The following is a 22,247-nucleotide window of genomic DNA, read 5'->3' as shown; positions in this document are numbered from 1 at the left end:
TCACCAAGTCAGCAAAAAAAGATACTCAAGGAAGAAAAAGAGTGTAGAAATGTCTTGAAGACGCCATGCGGGCACACTACATTAGCACAGAGTGAGAGTTGTCAACTTCTAATGAGGTGTTGTTGTTCGTCTCGCACTTTACACTCTTGTCTGTATTTTAATATGCAAATTATGCGGAATACAGATCAGTTGATTGGTTAGGTAGCATTGTTTGCCCAAACGATCTTAACGGATCCGCCCAGGAAGTGGCAAACGGGGCGAGAGTTCAGAACGAGCAAGAGTGTAACAAACTGGCCGAAAGTTATGAAATAGAGGATTTTTGCGAGTTCTGTGCGTCAACGATTCTGTACAATTTCTGCTGTAACGATTATATGGAAAAGAGATGAGAGCGATGATACAGTTCACCAACTAAAATGGGTAGAAATGGCGGGGTTTGTTTTAATTTCGCATAGCCTCCAGCAAGATAGACAAGTTTTCACCCGAGTGGGATCAGCAGGTAGAAAGCTGAAGCAATAGCTATTCAACCAAGTTCATCGGTACCAAATGTACTCGTTGAACGAAGTGGCTACGAGAATAATCAGTTTTTTATCTACTTGACTTTTTTGTATTTTTTGCTGCCTCCTGGATCTTACTATCATGACGGTAAGTCACATACATTATCATTAGTCAGTAGAAACCATGTTTCATATTGTCTCAGGACTCTTTTTTCTTTTTAAGTGTCCTGCCTCAAGCCATGTTATTGTGAATGAAATATTAGAACCTATTGGCATTTTTTTGACGAGTGGGTGTGTCTTCTTGCGGTTAGTGTTGCTTGTTCTAACTCTTTGTCATTCTTTGTTTTTTAGCTTGCTTTTCTGTTTTCCCTGTATGTGTGTACTAGTGGCGTCTGATGCTCTTTGTAGGCAAATCAAAAAAGCCTCTTCCTATTTGCAAGAGCATCGGGCTTATCTTGAGTTGTTTACTGTCGGCTACGTGTCAATTTTAGAACCAACATTGTGTTCCATATGTTCATTGTTTGCACGTGCAAGCCCACTCACCCGAAACAACCCATGTCCGTTTAGAGTAGCCGATAAAGACAACTATAAGCCTAATGCAAGACATATGATTTTAATGTAAGAAGATGAGTAAATTGAATTCATAGTTCTGTGTATTCCTTAAACGAATAAGCAGATCAGGATAACAGGGGGATCTACCTGTGGTGGGTGACAATCAGGAGCTAACTGGGAGACTGTGGTTCTATCCTAATTGTCTAAAGTGGCTTCCTCTCCTTGTGTCCTTTACTTATTGTCATTCATCTGAGACCTAGTTAAAGCAAATCCCCTGGTAGTATGCCACCTATCCATTGTTTTAAGATCAGGCCAGATGTGGGAAATGAGGCCAGAAGAGGAAGCCACTTTTGAGATGTTGGCCTGCCTTATCGCCACATCTCAAGTCTTTCCTTGATTCCTCCTGTGCTCTCTCCTTGCCTGCTTTTGAGACTTTTGACTTCGCCTCACACAGGCTCACAGATCTGGTTGGACATGACAAGTGGAAGCACAACTCTTTGCCTAGAGGCCTATCAGTTATAAGGAGACATGGAAATAAGCTTGAACTTCAGAGCCTCTAAGGCAGTGGTGGTGTACTCATCCTGGCACTTGTGAACACAAGTTCTCTTTTTAGCAAATTGGGGCTGTCAGCTTGTCAAACATGTTTCCTGTTGTCGCCTATCGTAGGTTTAGCTGACTGGCCTTTCCTTTAAGGTGCTGTGCTAAATGTGATATACACAGTTTCAGGTGCACTTTCAAGCTGTGAATCTCCCGTTCTTCCACATCCCAAAGGTGTTTGAACTCATTCTCATGTTCATGAAACCAGTTTGAGACGACTTTTGCTTTGTGACACGGTGCATTATCATGCTGGAAGTAGCCATTAGAAGATGGGTAAATTGTGGCTATAAAGGGATGCACATAGTCAGCAACAATACTCAAATAGGCTGTGGCATTCAAGCAATGACTGATTGGTATTAACGGGCCCAAAGTGTGCCAAGAAAACATTCCCCACACCACTACACCACCTCCACCATGAGAAGGTGTACAGGTGTCCCTAATAAAGTGTTCAGTGAGTGTATTAGGCCCATGATAACATCAGACAGTTTTGTGGTGTTTTCACACCAAGCACACTGCTGTGTGTTTGATCACATTAGTCTCTGATCTTGTAGGTGAGGTCTAAACTAGATCTTTCACCACCTGACTCCACCTCATGTTGTTACCATTCCTCTGCTTATTAATGGTCCTCAGGACCTTGTAATGTGTTGTTTAGAGGAACAAAGCCCAGCAGTGTGGTTGGTTACAATGTGACAGCTTATAAGTTAGAGGGAGAACAGGCTGTGATGCCAGGTACTGGGGGAGGGAGGGAGGGAGGGAGAGGTGGAGAGATAAAGGCTCAAACTGAGGAATGTAGATGGAAAATGTTGCTTAATCTTAATCCGGGATCATCTCTTCTGTAAAGTACCTTACCTGTCTTCCCCTCTTCCTGTTACTGTCTATAACGGAAAGTATTCCGAGAAATAATCGATGTATGCAAGGAGTGGAGACACCATATTTGGTTGAGTCAGATTTTAGGCGAAGTGTGCCTCAACTTCCAGTTTATCAGACGTGCTAATATATGGGCAAGTTGTGTAACCCTTGAAGCTATTAACTCCGGTAGAGTACAGTAGAGTATTTGTGCTTGAGAGACAGAGGAGACACTGTTACTGTATATGACCGCGGTCTTGTTACTACTGTAAATTTAATGACCCTGCAAATCTCTCTTCCCATCAGAGGGTTTTGCTCTGGTTCCTCTTGTCTCTGTGGATGAGACTCTGTTTTCTGTCCCTGTTTTCTGTCTCTGTTGATGACTCTGTTTTCTGTCTTGGTGAGACTGCTTTCTATCTTATCAGTCATAGAAAATGCTTTTTGCTTCCTGTTGCCTCTAACACCTCCCTTCCGTGTCCTCCTCACACATTTGAATACACAGCCCACTGAAGTAGTTGTCATGGTGAAGTGTAATAATGCATGACATAATGTTGATGTCTGTTGTTGAAATTCTATGGTTAATTTATGGCCTTTGTACTGTGAATGTGAACATATTTTTTAGCTACACAGGCACCCTTTGTGCTACGTGTGTGTGTGTGTGTGTGTGTGTGTGTGTGTGTGTGTGTGTGTGTGTGTGTGTGTGTATGTGTGTGTGTAGGGACACCTCTTCATGTGTGGTCCATAAAGGTCAGTTACCATGACGCTGTCTTCTCTCCTCTATGTAGCCGGACCTCCTCAACTTCAAGAAGGGATGGATGTCAAAACTCGATGAGATTGGAGAGGTGAAGTTATGTTTCTAGTGACTGTCTGTCCTATCTGGTCTGTAGTTATACAGATATCTGTTGTTTATCTGTTTTCTCTCCTCTTTCTCTCTCATTCCATTCCTCTCTCTTGTGTATTTCTTCTTTTATCTCCTCCTTTCTTTCTCTCTCCCCCTCCCTCTTTTCCTCCATCCTAATGAGGAAGGTTGTGTGTAAGGTGGTGGCTCCAGACTATCCCATGTGTTAAACCCATGTGTTGTGTCAGTAGGTATATATATATATATATATATAGGTATGTGCTAGCATGATATGCATGAGTAAGTACGTTCATAGGACGTATCATCGAGGAGCTAACGTGTGTGAAATGTACCGTTTGTTTCTTTTGAATTCACTGTGTATGCTCTCAAGAGACCGAAACCATCGCTATGGAATTACTGACTTTATTGTTTTCATAAAACAGTCTATTTGATAGGTTAGAGCGAACTATGTTAATCTTATTTGAATGATGTTTTGATGGAAACTGTCAAAAACTGATGGTTATGACCAATAGTGAAGTGAACTGGTGAATCTTGGCATGGCACTGGTTTAACTGGTGGCCTGTGTGTTTTCTGTAGTGGAAGAAGCACTGGTTCGTGTTGACCGATGCTGGTCTCAGGTACTACAGAGACTCGGGGGCGGAGGAGGTATGCTTTCAAACAGTGTTTGTTTAGCAAATCAGTGAACAAACAGACTTCATTCTTTTGATGTTTTTACATTCTCATGCCTTTGTTAACATACCATGTAAAGGCATTTGGACTATTGTCATAATTGTCACTTGGAATATCAGTCATGAATGATTGACTGCAGTTTGAGTATTTCTGACTGTATTTAACAGAAGGATGATCTGGATGGGGAGATTGACCTGAAGTCCTGTGTGAAGGTGTCTGAGTTTGATGTGGAGAAGAACTATGGCTTCCAGATACAGGTGAGTTAGTGTCTGTTTCACTGTTCCAATTCTTTGCCGTTTTGTATGAGTGCGGCTGACAGGTATTCACTGAAGATCTCTTTCTCTACCCTCTCCCCAACTCTCCTACTCCTTATCTCCCTCAATACACCCCTTCTCCATTTCTCTCCCTACCTTTTGCTTTTTCCTCATCCATCTGTCTTCTATTTCCCCCTCTGTACTGCCCTCTTTTGAATTCTCTCTCCACCTCTGCTTTCTTCTATTTGTCTCTTCCTATCCTCTCTTTCGATCATCCATCCCCCCCTCCCTCCTTCGCTCCTGTCCGTTCCTAAGACGCGGGAGGCGGTGGTCACTCTGTCGGCTATGACGGCTGGGATCAGACGGAACTGGATCGAGGTTCTGAGGAAGAGTGTTCGACCGAGCAGCTCTCCAGACCTGACACAGTGAGTTACTGACCCTATCCAACTCTGCTAACCTTCTCCCTGTGTGTCCTGGCTCTTCCCTGGCAAACACACTCAGATAAGGATAAGTCCTGTTGTTTCTCTTATTCAGTACACAGGTGTACAAGCTACCATGCCCTTGCAGAGTTACAGTAAGGTAGCTAGCTAGCTATACGTTTGGTCAGTTAAGGATTACTTCCAAGTCTCATTAATCAGTTGGAATGTTATGTTGCTTACTTAGTGAGTCGCCATTCCTTCTTTGTACATAGTGAAGCGGTGTGTGTGTGTTGTCACTTCATCAGTCTACACTCTGTTACCCTACGAGCTATAGGACTATCCTTGACCCTTTGAACCTCATGATTGGCCATCTAGATTATTTGTTAATGTCTTTGTAGCTATTCACCCAATTAAAGAACCCTGTCTGTGTTCTCCTCTCCTTGTCCTCTCCTCTCTGTCCTCTCCTCTCCTTGTCCTCTCCTCTCTGTCCTCTCCTCTCCTTGTGTTCTCCTCTCTGTCCTCTCCTCTCTTCTCCAGACTGCCTGACAGTAGTAGTGACAAGGAGAACACTCACTCCCGCTCCTTGACGTCCTCACGTCGCCCCTCCTCTCGCCACAGTGACACTCGATTAGAAGTCCCTACCTCCACCACAGCCTTACGCAAGGTCGACTACGTGGAACTGTCCCCAGTGCCCGCCCCCTCCAGTCCCATGCTAGCCACTCAGAGAGAGGCAGGGGAGGGGCAGGGCCGGGAGCATGCCCAATGGCAGGATGAGAAGAGAACCAGAGACGCGACCAGTAGCCAATGGGAGGCGGTGCTGTCGAGGAAAGGGCCGGGCTCGGACCCGAGGAGAATGGAGGAGGAGATTGAGAGGAAGTGGGCGGAGTTTGAGCGGCTACCCCTAAAGGAGATGAGGTCCTTGACGTCAACGGGCTCGCGGTCCAGCCAGCCAGCCAATGAGGCGCTGCAGAGGGAGGTAGTGCGTGGAAATGATTTTCAATTTGCACAAACAAGGAAATAAAATGCAAATTAATCGTTCATCTACTGTATTCAGATGAATCAAACTTTCTGCCTATTAACAGTAGTGCTGCTGTTCATAGTGCATGTTGGATGCTACTCCACTCCACTCTCTTATCTGTTCAACTCCAAAATGCCAGGGGGAGGAAGGTATGAGTCTAAGTTAGAGCCATAGATGTTATCCCTGAAAAGCAGGGTTAGGGTTAGTAAAGGGAAGTAAGAAGACAATAGATTCCCCTGGTTGAGTTGATCAGATGGTGAGAGTAGAAGCCCTGTCCTATCTTTGAGTGCTGTGTGCTCTCTGATCTTCTACTCTTCTCCGGGGCCGTTTTAGGGCTGGTACAAACCGTACAATTACACGGTGGCCCTTCACATGGGTTTGACACAGTAGAAATGTGTCTTTTCTATGTGTGTGTGTGGTCCCCACAGTCCCTAAGGCTGCCCCTTTAAGAGGAAATGTTGGCGGCAGATGTTGGCATCGAGGCTGTGGGATCGGTGACAGTTTGCTAATGTTTATGGACCTAATGGAAATAAACACCCATTAACAATCATAATCCCACAACTTCATTGGGTCTGAAGCCTTCACATCCTCATCACGACTCCTATACCACTCTGATACCTGCCAGACTGTCTCTGGAGAGTTCACATGTACCCATGAATTCATTATCCCTCTCTTTCAGTGAGCTTTACCTCTCTCTCTCTCTCTCTCTCTCTCCTTCAGGTGGCGTCACTGAGGCAGCAGCTGGAGTGTTTGCAGGGAGGAGGAGGTGGAGGGAGAGTGGGAGGGGGTGGCTGTGGCCCCTTGGCGTCCTGCGGCCGCAGCCTGGAGGCTATGGAGCGTGCCCACAGACAGGCCATGGATGAGGTACAGAAACAGCACGCCCGTGAGACCAGGGAGCTGGAGAGGGACAGGGACCGGCTGCTGAGGGAGGAGACCCAGGCCACAGCACAAGGTCAGGGGTCACGCCAGGGTCAATTCAAACTGCACTTGGATGTTAGAAATAGTTGCCTCTGGCACCCTAGTGTTTCCTGGTTGGAGTGTTTCACATGGTTATGACCACACCAGTTCAAGGAGATGTTTGGTTATGAGACATGTTAGAGGTCAAAGTTGAGGTCAATACAGTACCAACTCAGCATTTGTTGTGAGATAACGTCATCACATGATTTAATTGTTGTAACATTTTTCCTTCTTCTATCCCCCTGTCTCTGTGTGGTTCAGTAATGGAGACATTGAAGAAGGCTCACAAGGAGGAGCTGGAGAGGGAGGTGGAGAAAGCGAAGAGACTGAGCGGAGGGGGCGTGGACACCCATACCTTGCGTACACAGCAACAGTGAGTGTTCACAATCACAAAACACAATCTGCCCGCATGCAAATTTGCACATACTACAAACACATTTATGCGCCAGGATTCCATGCAATATTGCTCATGGCTTCCACACTCACCTGTGACTATTTCTGTTGAAGCTTTCCAACTTATCACATAACCGGTCTCCCCACACACACACACACACACACACACACACACACACACACACACACACAGTTCCTCTTGCCTGAATCTTGTGCTATGAAGGTCTGCTATGTAGCCAGACAGTCACAAAGGGGTTTATATGTAAGGTTAGTGAATTACGAGGTTGATTATGGACACTCAACAACAATTGTGTATTCTCTTTAAGCCCATTACTGCTGTAGGATCTAGGTCGTTCTTCTTAGGCACTTGAGGAATGCAAGCACATTTGGTCAAGGATTAGACCTTTGCTACTTCCCACTGCAGAAACTGTGTGTGAGAGAATGGGATTTTTGAATGCTATGTGGTTTCTGGGTGTTGGCAGAAAAGGTTGTAGTATGATCTTAACCACTGCAGTAAACAACTGCCTCGTCAACACTGACTTTCTCTGAAACAAAACAAAACACACCCCACCCCACAACCGTTCTCATAGTTACTATAGTTATGTTCTTCTAACTTCATGTTACGGTTTGTCATATAAACTTCAAACATGCATGCTACTTTTTTGACTCGATGCAGAGAATCTGAAGTGTAATGGGTGGACCTTGCACAGGCAGACGAAGTGGAACATTGTATAAAGAGATTGTCATTAGACTAGTTGTGTCACTCCAGTTTTGGTCAGTTTAAGCTCAGCTGTGACGCACAGATGAATTACGTTAAATTGAATTAGAATGGTAAGTCAAATAGCAGGATGGGTTTGGGTGCTATAAAGATTGCTGATAGACTTTCCTCAAAGTAGGCACTTTCTATTTTCAGAATGTCTTCGTGCTTACATGTGAGAAAAGTGTCAGAGTTTAGGTGAAATATGTCTGCAGGCAGTAGATGTAAACAAAGATACTGCATAAAGCCTGCTATGTCAGATTTATTTGACTGTTATAATAGCCTATATGTTGATTTAAAAGTTTGTGTATCCTCTCTCCTTCTCCTCCCAGGGCTGAGACGCAGGCCCTGCAGAGGGAGCTGTCTGGCCTGTCGGAGAGGTACTCCCAGAAGTGCCTGGATTTGAACAGGGCTGAGAAGAGCAACGGAGAGAGGGAGAGAGACGTCAGCCGCAAGGAGAAAGAGATGGAGCAGCTGAGGAAAGAGAACAAGGTGAGCTTGTGGCGGTCTTTTTGTGATTACTGAAGGTGATTACTGAAACTCACTAAATGTGAAAAGAAAACACCTTTGTTGTCAGCCGTTTGGGTGTCTTGTGTACATTTACCATGTCTTGTATTTGTAGGTCAGTTGTGTGTGAATCGGTGTCTGCTGTTCGTATTACATATGCATCTGTGCCACTGTAAGCATATTGTCAGTTGCTCAGTCATTTCAACATTTCATTCTTTCAGGACCTGCAGGCCCGTCTGACAGAGGAGATCAGCCGCATGCGCTCCCTCATGACTGGCCAGGGGTCAGAAAGCGTCTCCAATGACAACCGAGACAGGACGTCCTCTGAACTAGAGGTGGGTCAGGAGGAGAAGAGCGGTAGAGAACACACATTAACTTTAACCAATATTAACATTAACACAACATTCAGAGGCCTCTCTATTTATAATAGTTGCACAGCAGTAACACGAGCAGTCCGTAAGTGTCAGTTTTAAATAGAGTGGGAAGGGGGGTTGTAAATGATGTGGTATTGGGTTGATATCTAGGGCAGAGCATTAGGAGAATGCATGTAGAAGGAGATAAATAGGTTGGGAACTTTAACATGAATTTGTGGTTTACTTCACATTGAAACAGTCTGCCCCCTAGTGGAAGTATCTGAAAAAGGTGCTTGTGGTGTTTTTATGCACCTAATTGAATTTGAAGTCTCCACAATGCTTTAGATGTTGAATTAGAGGTTTTAAGTGTTGAATTTGTGCTTGTTGTTGTTAGCATGTGATGCAATTCTATTTTGTTTTGTCACAGGTTCTTCTCAGAGTGAAGGAGAATGAGGTTCAGTACTTACACAAGGAGATCAGCTGTCTGAGGAACGAATTACAGTTCCTCAACACGGTACTGGCTGTGTTTGTTTGTTTGTTTGTTTGTTCGTTTTGGTGTATGGGTGTATGTCATTTGTTTTTATGGTATCAATCAGTGTATGGTATCACTTTGTAAGCTACTGTAGTATAAATAAACTGACATAGCTGGTAGCCCCAAGTCTATCAGGAATGTAAAGCAAGTTCCCTGAACTCTGTGTCGTCCTCCGTCTTCCTCTACCTCCGCGTTGATGTGCACCCCCTCCAGGAGAAGCGGACAGCCTGCGATCGGTATAAGGAGGTGCACGAGGAGCTGAGTGGGATGAAGAGCAGGAGCGAGCGGGAGATCCACAGCCTGAAGGAGCACCTGAAGCTGGCCATGGCTGCTCTGCAAGAGGGGCAGAAACTGGGCAACAGCCTGGAGCACTGAGACCCCCGCCCCTGGGGCTCCTGCTCAGAATCACAAAGAGAGAGGTCGGGACAGAATGATACAAGAAAGAGGGATGAATGAAAGGAGGGGAGGAGGGAGGGAGGGATGCTGTGAAATAGGGTGGGAGAGGGAGAGCTGTAAAATGTCTTTACATCGTGTTTGTCTGTCTTCTTTTATGTGTAATGTTTTTGGGTTTTGTTTTTCAGTTATATGGGCACAGTGGAGACTGAAACATAGGAGGAGCAGGAGTCTTCGGAGCAGAAGACGCTGGCCTGCCTCTTGAGGACCATGATAGTGCCTTAGCTTTCAATCATTCAGCCAATGAGCAGCGTAGACTAGCATCAGCTGATCGGTCATATTACACTGGGTCGCGAAAATATGAATCTGCACTTTTTAAGCTTTTTTTTAATTTTATTTGTATTATATACCTTTTCTGTGGGTGTGTGATAGTATGAGTGAGTGAGAATATTGGTCTAAATAACTGGAATATTTGAGTAAAAACTATTCTGTAAACTATACTATAATGTAGTGTACTAAAATAATTAGTGACATGGAACAGTACTGGTTTCTCTTTCTCTGCCTACCTTGTATAAACTGTCTATATGACTTTGGCTTCAGTGTCTTAACAGTGCAGAATTTCCAAAAGCAGAACTACCATCATCTCAGTTTGGATAACACAGCCTTTACATCATATTTACTCTGTCAACATAGAGGATTTAATCCATCAAAAGTGGGAGCTTGCGTTGATTGTTGTAATTTCTTATTTTTTCACTCCAAAACCTTTTGGTTGCTTTATTCAGTGTAAAATGTAAGATGAACAAGTCCTCATTGTGTGTCTCCTTTGTGAACATGACTGTGTACGGATTCTCCATTGGGATTGATACTAGGATAGACTTTCCGGGTTGGTTACTGTAGATTCCTGGGAAGCCAAATTGGAAATCAATTTATCAATCCACTTGTGTAGACACAAGCAATCTGTCTGTGTGCTTTTTTTTTTGCATCATATAGTTCCTTCTGTGTCTCTAGTTTTGCTTGTAGGAGTTTGATGAACTGTACAGTTGTTGTCTTACATCCAAGGATTCTTGATTTTTGACCAAGGCTGAAAAAAGTGGATTTTCTTTTTTATTCCAATCCCAACCTCCACTTCCAAACATTGTTTCAGCATGTTTGTGTGCCACAACAAACAACTAGTGTTGCGTCAATGAGCCAATGTTTTTTTTGTATCATGTGTTTTGTGATGAAATGATAAACTAGATACCTGTCTTTTGGAAATGTTTTTCATATTTAAAGTAGGGCATGTGACATCTTTGTAAATTACCAGCATTTTACAATCAATTAAATACAGGTGAATACAGCCATTTGTGAGTCCAGTCATTTGTGTACTGCTAACAAACGTTATCAGTGCAGACTTCTATGTCCTTCAGTCGTTACACACCTTTATAAACATTCATACTATATTACATTATTAGGACAGCTTAAGTTTACATTACACATCTAGAGTACCTGGCTCGTTTCAGTTTTCTCCGGTACACTAGGTGGCAGTATGCGTACAAATGCGTCAAATCAGCATTTATTACACCATATATAAGAAGAAGAAGGAGTAAACGTAACAAACATGGCGTCCACGGCGGCGACCCGTACAGCGACTGGAGCTGCTAAAGTTGTCAAACCGATTTTCAGCAGAGATCTAGATGAGGCTAAGCGCAGAGTTCGGGAACTGTATCGGGCCTGGTACCGAGAGGTCCCAAACACAGGTACAACTACCTTTGTCTCTGTGTTGAGTGCCCACAACCTGGATCTCGGCGTCAAGGTCGTACTAATGGCTGAGCAGCTAACGTTAGCCGAGGTCTCACTGCTCGCTGTCTTTCACAATGATTTTGGTCTATCTTCTGACTAGAAAAACAAAATGTAGCTTATATGATGTATCGTGAGACATTCAGTGTGGCCAAACTGTTTGTGTGTTCATGAAGAGCCCATGCTGGTGACACAAACAACTGGCTAGTACTACTTCTTATTATGTCAATATGAATCTCTATTTTCTGACAGCCTCATAGCTTGTATATCACAAAGTATCAACCTTTGTCTTTCTTTTTGTTGGTTGATCATAGGTTGCGTCATACTGCATGTGAATGTGTATTCATGACTATATGGCTAATGTGCCTAATATATGTCTTTATATGCCACACAGTCGCCACGTTCCAGCTGGATATCACAGCTCGCCAAGGAAGAGATAAAGTGAGGGAGATGTTTGACAGGAACAAGCACGTGAATGACCCCCGTGTGATTGACATGCTTGTCATCAAGGTAAGGCTGCTGTCACCTTACCTTCTGTACCTCATTCTACACAACCGACAGACTTGATATGTATAGGTTGTTATCAATAAGCAATTATGATAGAAAAATATTTGATTGTGCAGAGGTTTTGCATTTATTTGTGGCTACGCCTGCCCCTCAGCTGACTATTATGACATTTTTAATAATAACAACAACCTATTGTTCAAAACTGTTCGTGAAACATTTCCTCACCTCAATAGCCAGGATGAAATATCAAGTCTATAGGGGTTTTCTCACCAGACTCCCCTATCCATTCACACTCAGAATTGCAGACGACATGCATAGATCACATTACTTTTTGACAGTGTGTTAAAAGCATAAAGCATGAGATAAAATGATGTTTCTTTGTTTTCCTCTGATGAAATAGGGGAAGATGGACCTGCAGGAGACCATCAACGTCTGGAAGCAGAAGACTCACATTATGCGCTACTTCCACGAGACGGAGACGCCACGTCCTGTAGACTTCCTGTCCAAATTTTACACTGGACACGACCCATGAACTGCTGCTCCCTGACGTCTCACCCTCTCATGTCCTGTATGACAGACCCCCCCCCCCCCCCCTTTATTGAACTGTAAATAATATACCCATGATACCCAACCCTGTGTCATGTCATCTTTGTACAATGTCACTCGTTGTGACGATGTTTTCGTTATGGGAGTATGAAGGCTCTCTCTTTAGTGTTCCCCTCAGGCAGAGCTACTCTCCTCTTCACTTACATGCTGGTCATTAGTGCTGGCCCCCACCTTCCCTCCAAAATACCCCAGTATACGGTAATAGCTTTTAGCAGACTCTCAACATGACCCAAACTTGACCCAAATCTATGGCAAGTAGTTTCTCTTACTCTGCCCATCAGTATCAGCCCAAAAGTCTGATTTATGACCTCCTTTGGCCCTCCGGTTATTGATCATGCCTTGTGATACTTGTGTAGTGCAAGTTTAATTTGGATGATGTTTATTAAACAAACATTGGTGGGTATAATAATGGCAAAAAACAGGTGGGGACGGTGTTGACAGAAATAAACCGGTATAAGCTTAAATACCATATTCACCTGGTAACACCTTATCCCTGCCCAATCCTACTGGCCATGTAGATCAATGCTCAAAATCTGGCCCCTTCCATGACCTCTTATGAAGTTTTGTAGATGTTTTGAATGCCTGTATGACATATTCAGGTGTGTGTGTAAACTAGGCCTTAAGGCATTTGCCTGTCATGCTCGTCATAGGACTGATATGATCATGATATGCAGCCAGGCGATTATGACAGTCTGGAATTAGTTGAGTAGAAGAATAATGAGATCAGAGAGTATCAAGGTGGTTGTCATGGATCCCTAGATATGTGTGGTAATGTCTGCACCAGTTGTTTTGTAACCACATTGATCATGTTGTTATAAATGGCTTCATCTCGGACATCAGATTCTAATCTCTGGAGAGCTTGATTTTAGAGACTATGAATAGCTTGCCACTCATGTCTCTAATTCATTTGATGTTACACCAGAAAGCTTCACGAATTTTAAATCAACAGCAATACCTATCACTTACTGTGGCCTATTCATAGAAACAACCATCCCTTACCAGTGAACTTTCATGGACGTTTAGAAGATATTATTAGTTAAATCACATGCAACTTCAATTGACCCAGTTGTTCACTTGCAAATGTGTTTTATTTAGTAAGACTTGGCAGTACATGCAAATGTGAGATCACCAGAGTGAGGGTAGCCCTATCACTTCTCTAGAATAACAGATCTTTATCCGTGATAGGCACACAATAGGCACATGTACGTCACGAGGGACAGGGTGAGAATGCAGGAGGGAGAAGCACCAGGAAGGCATAGTTGAGTTTCAGATCTTCTAGTCTCTTCAGCAGTTCACAACATCTTCATATAGTAGCAGAGTCTTTGACTGATAATACACACCATTGGGAGTGGGATGCTCTGTGGAGAGAGAGAAGGCACGATTATATTATCTTTCCTGAGGGAAAATGCACCCACAATACATACAACTTAAACAGATTGAATAAATAACAGCTATTTATGTGATTGGTAGATCAATAGACACACATCCAGGTGATTGATATTGATCCTCAGAGCATACAGACCCTTCAGTCATCATCATCGTCATCCTCTGGGACAAAGATGTCATGCTCTTCCAGCAGTGCAGCAAAGCTCTTGCTGATCTGAGTTCCGACATATAAGAAGGGTATCACTACCATAGCAATCCGGATAAGGCCAAAGGAGGTCTGGGCAATGAGTGAGGATTCCATCACAAAAACAACTTTAAGTTAGTCCTTGTGTGACTGTGGAGAAGCTGTCAAAAATGCTGTGCTGTGTCATACATACAATGCAATTACATCCAGACAAACATTTCAGTAAATTATCTTCTGTATGTTCATGCAGGAGTCATGCAGGTGTTCTCGGGTATGTTTCCCATACATGCATTTCTTGCCTGCCAATCACCTCAGATACGCCAATTACCTTTCTAGGGACCATTCCTCAACTCCTCCCCCTCTCATCTTTTCACACGCAACCTGCTTCTGTTTTTATCGACCAATAAATAACTCACCTTTTTGGGTTTAGGCAAAATGGCCCCAGAATTCGAGCACACAGCTGTTCGGCACTGAGTCTGTGTCGTCGCAGAGCCATTCAACCCAGAAGTTGATATGCGAATGCGAGGTTTTAACGCCGACAGCCTAGCCAGGCGACTCAAGGCCGACGCCATTTCGTAAGGTTTGATGCAGCGGCAATGCGGGAAAAAAATATTTCATGTGCCAAAGCACCGCCCTTGAGCCTACGCCGTCCTCACCCACTTTGTCATCATCTGTGCCCCAAATCATCTGTTATCTATCCATTATCTATGTCAGTGATCTAGACCAAAACCAACGGCATAGTTGTGATATCTTAAAATAGATTGACGAATGACATCAATACAAAAACAGTAGCAAGAAGCATTGATTTTAATCTTCTTTTGATACACAATATTTCAAGCACATTATCATCCGTAATATGTACAGGTACCAATATATACACAGCCAATAAACGACCCTCAGCAATCAAGTATTTTCACAAAGTTAAACCTTTTTGTCTAATAAAGCAGATCAATAAATACTGTACAGCATTAAAATATCCATAGAACTCCTATATTACATAACTGAAAAATTCCCCTTGAATACAGTGGATAGTGTCACTAGCCTATTAAAAAGTGCTTGTAAGAGGGGAATGATTAAGGGGAATGAACTTAGTAACAGTAACAGTAAATTGAAAAGAACAAAACAACAGAGACAGATAGAGAGAGATTGAGGGGTGAGTCATATTGAGTGGGTCTACACTACATTTTTTGTGCATCCACAGCCCCCACTCTCCCTCCATCTACCTTTCATTCTATTGTGCTTGATCTCCGAGAGTATTCTATTCTATTTAGATTAGATTTTTTCGCATATTTTGCAACCTATGCAACAATAAAAAGTATGACATTCATTTACATTCAATTCAATATTCAAAATTTCCTCCCATTAAATTTAAAAAACAAGACTGATCATAAATAAAGGTATTTACATAAAATCAAATAAAACTTAGTAAACTTTCTCGCAAATGACATGGAATTCAAATCAAACTTAGTAGAGGACCAAACTGGAAATGTAAACGGCTTGAAATGAATCTCCATGAGTCTTCTTCATTTGGTGCAATAGTGTCTCTGCAGCTTTGATCCCAAGTAGGTTCCCTTCAGTTTACCTCTCTAATGATTTTCGAGGAGGTATCAAGTGGTTTCGAGAAGGTTTCAAGTGGTATCCTTCCCCTCACGTCCTAGGAATACAAAATGACAGTAGTGTTAAAACTACAGCAGTAGCTTACTTCATTTTCACACCATCCAGATGAAAACAAATGTTTGGTAATAAAGCATATGGTTCCTAACATATTTTGCAGACACAGATTAGTAAACCTAATCCTAGACTAAAAAGTGTCTTCAACAGAGATTTTCTATTGAAAGTGTGATTTAGTTCAGGACTAGGCTTAATCTGTTTTCGGGTAACTGCCCTATACAGTTCTAATGATCCAAAGAGTCTTCACCTAATTTTGCTTGAAAGTGAGAAGCTTGAAGAACTTGTTTATCTCAAACACTCCAGGTCTGACTGGTCCTCCGGCCTGGCTGCTCTCTCCCAGCCTTACGATCTGTCCTCCCTTGAGTGCAGCCCTCAGACTCAGACTCTTCACCAACTGAGCCCCAGGCCCCAGGCCAGAGATAGGCCGGGACGAGACAGTGATGTAGGCAGCATCCTTCTGCTGCTCCTGGTAACTTACTAAATCAGATAGAATAAAGGATCATGACAGTTAATCAATAGTGTTACTAGGCTGCTTTTATAATCCAGCACGATAAATGAGATTTAATACATCAGTCATAACTTCTATTACGATGTAATAAACATGTAATAAATACTGTATATCTGGTCATTACCTGCAGCAGTAAGAACAGTGTCTGTGGTTCTGGCGAGCTCCAGGAGGATGGTGGGATATGCAGGGTGCAAAAGGAACAGTTTTCGAATGGCTGGCTCAGTTGGTGCAACCTGGAGTTAACGGACAAAACAATTACTTCAGCTTTACAAATTCAACATACATTTATTCAACTTCAAATAGGTTAAAGGTTGGTATAAGGGTATGGGATTTATATTTGTGGATAAAAGACGTATGACAGCACAATCTTGTAACTGAAAGTTTAAGAAAAGCTTAATTTCCCGAATCCTTAACGAAGAAAAACTTCCACCGCTTTGAACAAAATTGATTCGAACTCACGGTGGTCTTGGTGAGGTTCTTTGGCGGCCCGAGAGGGTCACCGGCCCAGAATAGGAAAACAGAGTGGCCAGATGTTGTCATGACCGAAGAACCTTCCAGAACAAGGCGTGGACACACAAACTCTGTTGCCCATAGGCCACGCCCACTGGTTCCATCAACTACCTGAACCTGGGATCATCAGGAATAGCAATTAAATGCAACACAATGCGCTTTACAGGAAATAGAAATAAAAACTGAGGGAGAGAATAAAAAGACATTCTTTAAAAACAAAGGATAATAAAAGGTATTACAGCCATGGAAGCTCAAAAAGTAAAAGCAAAGAAAGATGACACTGAGAAGTATTGTTATCATTCTATGTTCACCAGCAAAGGCTGGTGGAGGTAGAAATCAGACGAGAGGCTCATTGTAATGCATGAAATGGAATGAGGAATAGTATCAAACATGCACTACAATGAGCCCGTTCTCTGATTTCAACCTCCACCAGCCTCCCCTGATGTACACAATGACATGATGATGGTATACTGTACATATGAGGACGGTGTTATATTTCTACAGGCATATTGTTTGCCATGACAAGTGCTAGTATAGATTGTGGGGATTGTGGGTATAGATTGTACCTTTCGTATTCCAGGCGCCCATTGCTGCTGAATGAGGAGATCGGGAATTCCATCATCGTTGAATTGGCCTGGTGCTGGACGACTGAGACACAATGGAAAATGATTACAGTTATTCTGAATAGTTTGGACAGTTTAGGGTTTAGGATTACTTTAGGACATTACTTTTATATTGTTTAGCTTTAACATCTCTCTTCATTTATGGTTGGCAAGCTTTTGTAACTACATCAACAGCTAAATTGGGCTATCTCTTATTGGTTGTGTGTGACTCAATGTGTTTGTCATACCTGTGTATCACAGGGGAGTTGACGGTCCACTCAACGTGTGCGTCCCTCTCTCTCAGAACGGACAGCTTGCTCAGCTTGTTCGACCCGCACAACAGCACCCAATCACTCCGGCTTGAGTTCAGGGTGGAGATGGAGTCCAGGTTGTTGTGGTTGTTACACAAGCCAGCCACAAGGGGGAGCAGGAACTCTACTTGCTCTGCTCCACTTTGGAAAGAGAAAAGGGGAGAGAGACCAAGATGGATAGAGTTCTTGCGGAATCTAAACACTTCCTTAGTATTATCAATATGAGTTGATGACATACTTTTGTATAAAGTTAGTGACCATTTTTCAAATATGTGCTTTGTTTAACTTTTGTAAGCACAGGGGCTTGGTGCATCTACATGATACTCTTGTCTTGGCACTTCAAAAGAACAGTTAATAGTTACAAAAGACAGACAGACAGGGTCTCTTTGGTAACCGAGCACTCTCTCAGCCATACCGGGAGATGTGTATGAGGGAGGAGGAGTTGGTTTTCTTAAGCTTCTCCCAGGCGGGGTCCTTCAGTCGTAGGCCAGGGGATATGGGCTTCTTGCCAGTAGCCTGAAAGTAAATATCTCCAAGGGAGACTGCCTCTACAGTACCTGAGGAGGGAATTGGAGATGAAATGTATAATCAGATTTTTCTTCACTATATCTGATACAGATTCAGTCATCATACTTTGTACTGTATTATATGAAGTATTGCTTTGGTTTGTCTGTATTGTATTCTGTATTCTTCCTTGTATGTATGAACTGGTATGTTGTATGTATTTAATCTATTGACATGCCTTCAAGCTACAATTGCCCCTAGAGGATTTCGGTATTATGGTGTTTTGTATGATTTGAAGTTTTGGTAAATATTCCCTGTCTACATTAACTTTTATTTGAGTTTGAAAAAGAGGTTATTTTACCTAGTCCAAAGAGAATGTAGAATGCCCCTAACTGTGTCTCATGCAGCAGAGGACCAATCAGTTTGCCTGGTGCCGTGAGGTTAAAGGTCACTGCATGTCCAATCTTATCACCGGTGAACCCAGAGAGCAAGAGCAGTGAGAGGTCAGACACCTGAAAATGAACGACAGACAGTTCAGGTTTGCATCAACTCTAAATGCACTGTATATTGTCTGTCACACACACTGAATCTGAAGATCAGGGAATATGATCCACATCATACCATACATAGTGGTCTAGTAGTGTAAAACATGAGCGTTCTCAACATGAAGCAGTCCAAAGAGAGCTGTATAATGAGTGGGTGCAAAGTTGGGTAAGGGGGATAAGCTGGAGGTTGTTTTATTGTCTTTTGTGAAGCTCATTGTATTCATGTATGGAATGTGCTTCATTAACAAAGTTTGATTTTATTTGATACCTGGTCAGCAGGCAGAGTAGAAATCAGCAGGTCAGGAACAGTGTCGCCTTGGAGATTTGGCAGGGACACCGCCTGGGACACAATCCTTCCAAGTGTCACAGACCACAGCTGCTTACCTGAGGACCAAAACCCAATAAACCATCTTCAACTCCTAACACAAGTCTACTGGCCACCCACGATACATGATTAAATGTTTGTTCCTGATTGTTCATGTTCAAATGAAAGGGATAAGTCATGATGGGTCTCTTTGGCTGGTGTCTAACCTGTGTTGCCGTTGACTGCAGTGAGGTCCACAGACCCGATGAGCAGACACACAGGCCCGCTGGCCTTCTCCCTCTGCCCAGACAGGAGTGGGGAGCTCTGGGGGTATGCTCTCAGGGCAGCGCCCCCTGCTGGGAGGGGTGCTGGGTGGGCCTCGTACTGCAGACCACACTGGATGGACTCCACAGCCTCCTGGAGGACCCTCCTCCACAGCACCTGGCCACTGACGGCAGACAGGGCCACCACACTGTACTCTGAGAGAGGGATGGGGAGAGAGAAACAGAGAAGGTATAAACGAAAGGGAAAGAGAGAGAGATGCAAAGAAAGATAAACAGAGAGAAAAAGAGCAAGAGAGAGAGGGAAGGGGAAGGAGCAGGAGGAAGAGGGAAAGAGGAAGGGGAGAAAGAAAGGTCAATACAGGTGGGTTGGATTCATTGCATGTTTACAGTAAAATATTGTGTCTCAGCAGCTTACCTGGACTAGCAGGATTACATATGGAGATTAATACTACATAATCACTGATAGCCCACTGTGGTGTATGGGGGGAGAGGAAGAGGGACATGAGAGAGGGAAACGCCTATGGGACAATAAAAGTAAATGCTCATCATTGCGGACAACATTGGCTTAGTTTAGCAATAGATACCTTTAGTGTTCCCCATTGAGATGGAGGGTTGGGTGTCATTGGTCCTCTTGGTGACTCCTATCAGCACGTCTTCTACTGAGTCATTATCAACATCCCACAGTGCTAGAGGAGGTGACGTGACACCTTGACATGAATAAAAACAGTGTGTTACAGATGCCAACAGTTTGCATAACCAGGGTTACCAGTAACCAGTAACCAGTAATCAGTAACCAGTGACGCATGACAACAGTCATTCTATACGGGGTAATGTCTATCTACAGTACTGAGACTGGCACCCACTGAGTCCATTTTAATCAGCATTGTCAGCGTCTCATGTTCAGCGCCGTGAAGTAGACTACAATCAGTAGACTACAATCAGTAGACTACAATCAGTAGACTACAATCAGTAGACTACAATCAGTAGACTGTACTGTTGACTCAATCTGTGCTTATCTTTCTAAAGCACAGATTGAGTCTACAAACTGTTTAAGCGTGACCTATACTTTTCCCTTTCTCTGGTGAGAGAGAGGTCTGGTGGTATAAGCAGCAGCGCATAGACAGGCTGTTGAGTCTGGAATGCGTATAGTTTTTCACCGCTTACTCACCTCCAACATCACCGAGCTCTCTCTCCCACTGCGGCCGTTTGTCCGGCTCCCCCTTCTGGCAAGGCACCAGAAATGCACCCAGCAGCACCAGCAGCATGGCAGAGACCAGAGGCACCAGGAAAAACGCTGTCCGAATGGCACTCCTCATTCTTGCCTTCTTCCCATCCAGATCAGCACTGGTGCCCACACCCAGTCCAGGACCCCCAGAGGCTCCAGGACCCCCTCCGTCCTCCCCTCCCCCGTCCCTGCTTGTCTCCCTCTGGCTCCAGTACTGCATGCCCTTCATCTCTTCTCTCTCCTGTCTTGTTTTGCTCGGGAGCCGTTCTCTCCATTCGTCCTCCTCCTCTTCCTCCTCCGCTTCATCTTCGTCCCCCACTAGCCGCCCTGTTCTGCTACCGCGCAGCTCAGAGGACCCTGCCCCTATGCAGTTGCCCCTGCCGAGGCCGTTCCGGGGGTAGTTCAGGACCAGGTCGTCCTCTTCACTGTCGTCCTCACTGTCGGCCTGAGTGAGGGGGTCATACTCTCCAAGCTCTGAGCCCTTTTTTCCTGAGGGAGAAACAGACTGTTGATAAAGGGATTCGTTCTGCACATGTTCCATACATTGCCAGAGTTGACAGGGCAGACAAACAGAATGCAAGTAGGGCTGGGTTCATTTCTGTGGCTTTGTATATATGGCAACATCAGAGATTATAGAGGAACATATTCTGGATTCTAACATGATAAGAGAGTGAAATATAACTTCAGTTCAGTATTCACTTGTTTCTTTCTGTCATGCAAAACAAGGTAATTTTACCTGGCTCCCGAGTTTTAAATGTACGCCATTGGGAGAAAAAAAACAATAACTTTCCGTTCAAACAAAATACATTTGAATACTGAGTGTGTTCGTATAATTCCCGTTATAACGTTATTTTAACACTGACCATTTAGTCAGCAACTTTGAGGTATGACGTTAGCTACTACTGTGTGCCACCAGCCAGGTTCATGATACATGTTTTGTATTGAATAGAAAGGAAAAAACAACTGTGGAAAATAATGTATAAGCCTATCTCTCAATACTGAATTGACACAAATGAATGTAATTTCAATCGACATGGCATCAAACAATACAATGTATGAAAAGCTTTTCTATACATTAGCTCACGCTAGCTTGTTGTAGGCTCACGTAACGTAACGGAATGGCACCAGTCCAGGTAAGCAAGAGATAACAGCTGCGTAGACAGATAACTACATAGTCATGGAAACCAACAAATGGCATTCCTTATTCTGAGTTCATCTATCTATGAATCAAATTTCGAGCGCATCTTACCGGGCAATTTGAGAGCACGGGATAAAGCAGCAGCCATGGCAAATTGTAACGGTCCGATGAACGCACACAGGCTGATTCCCGAAGCCCCCGGTGTGTGTCCGCTGCACTGTGCTGGACTGACTTGTGCATTATGGGAGTCAGAGTCCTACGTCAATGTATTTTTACTAGGAGGCCCTACCAAAACATCGGGCCTTGCTGCACTTGGTTACACTTTACTGCACCGACCTAAATTAGAGTTAGCTTTAAATTGTTTTATTAAGCTGTATCCAACTCCTGTAGATTTTTTTTTTTTTTAAATTTAGGGGGGGGGGGGGGTTACGTTTGGGCTGGAGGTAGAGTTAGGGTTAGGGATAGAGTTAGGGTAAGCTTTAGCTAAAGTTGAGGATGGAGCTAGGGTTAGGATTAACGCTGGGGTGACTGTCAGGGTTAAGGCTGGTGGGTTAGAGCTAATTGGAATTAAGGTTAGGGTCAGGGC

General features: G+C 43.6%; 3 protein-coding genes across 3 annotated transcripts; 2 read left to right on the top strand and 1 right to left on the bottom strand.

The window, feature by feature from the left end:
• The first annotated feature begins 260 nt into the window (after positions 1-260).
• Positions 261-10,936, top strand: triobpb (TRIO and F-actin binding protein b). Its single transcript, XM_083676704.1, has 13 exons — positions 261-642; positions 3,275-3,331; positions 3,925-3,993; positions 4,185-4,274; positions 4,587-4,696; positions 5,228-5,666; positions 6,429-6,660; positions 6,927-7,038; positions 8,148-8,307; positions 8,544-8,657; positions 9,103-9,189; positions 9,421-9,626; positions 9,789-10,936. Exons 1-12 carry the CDS (start codon positions 637-639, stop codon positions 9,580-9,582), a joined length of 1,638 nt encoding a protein of 545 aa, XP_083532830.1. The 5' UTR covers positions 261-636; the 3' UTR covers positions 9,583-9,626; positions 9,789-10,936.
• Positions 10,937-11,184: 248 nt separating this feature from the next.
• On the top strand, positions 11,185-13,287 carry ndufa6 (NADH:ubiquinone oxidoreductase subunit A6). Its single transcript, XM_083676733.1, has 3 exons — positions 11,185-11,336; positions 11,771-11,886; positions 12,284-13,287. The coding sequence occupies exons 1-3, from the start codon at positions 11,198-11,200 to the stop codon at positions 12,413-12,415; spliced, it is 387 nt and encodes a 128-aa protein (XP_083532859.1). The 5' UTR covers positions 11,185-11,197; the 3' UTR covers positions 12,416-13,287.
• Positions 13,288-14,906: 1,619 nt separating this feature from the next.
• Positions 14,907-21,823, bottom strand: fam234b (family with sequence similarity 234 member B). The gene is made up of 13 exons (XM_083677024.1): positions 21,773-21,823; positions 20,467-21,012; positions 19,883-20,005; positions 19,242-19,493; positions 18,979-19,094; positions 18,527-18,677; positions 18,077-18,218; positions 17,599-17,802; positions 17,315-17,396; positions 16,698-16,865; positions 16,363-16,471; positions 15,978-16,207; positions 14,907-15,713 (listed from the first exon to the last, which is right to left on the bottom strand). Exons 1-12 carry the CDS (start codon positions 21,807-21,809, stop codon positions 15,978-15,980), a joined length of 2,160 nt encoding a protein of 719 aa, XP_083533150.1. The 5' UTR covers positions 21,810-21,823; the 3' UTR covers positions 14,907-15,713.
• Positions 21,824-22,247: the final 424 nt, after the last annotated feature.

Source organism: Argentina silus (genome assembly GCF_951799395.1).
Source record: "Argentina silus genome assembly, chromosome: 9".
Lineage (NCBI taxonomy): Eukaryota > Metazoa > Chordata > Actinopteri > Argentiniformes > Argentinidae > Argentina > Argentina silus.
The sequence above is the reverse complement of the archived record's forward strand: the minus strand, read 5'-3'. Positions and strand labels throughout refer to the sequence as shown.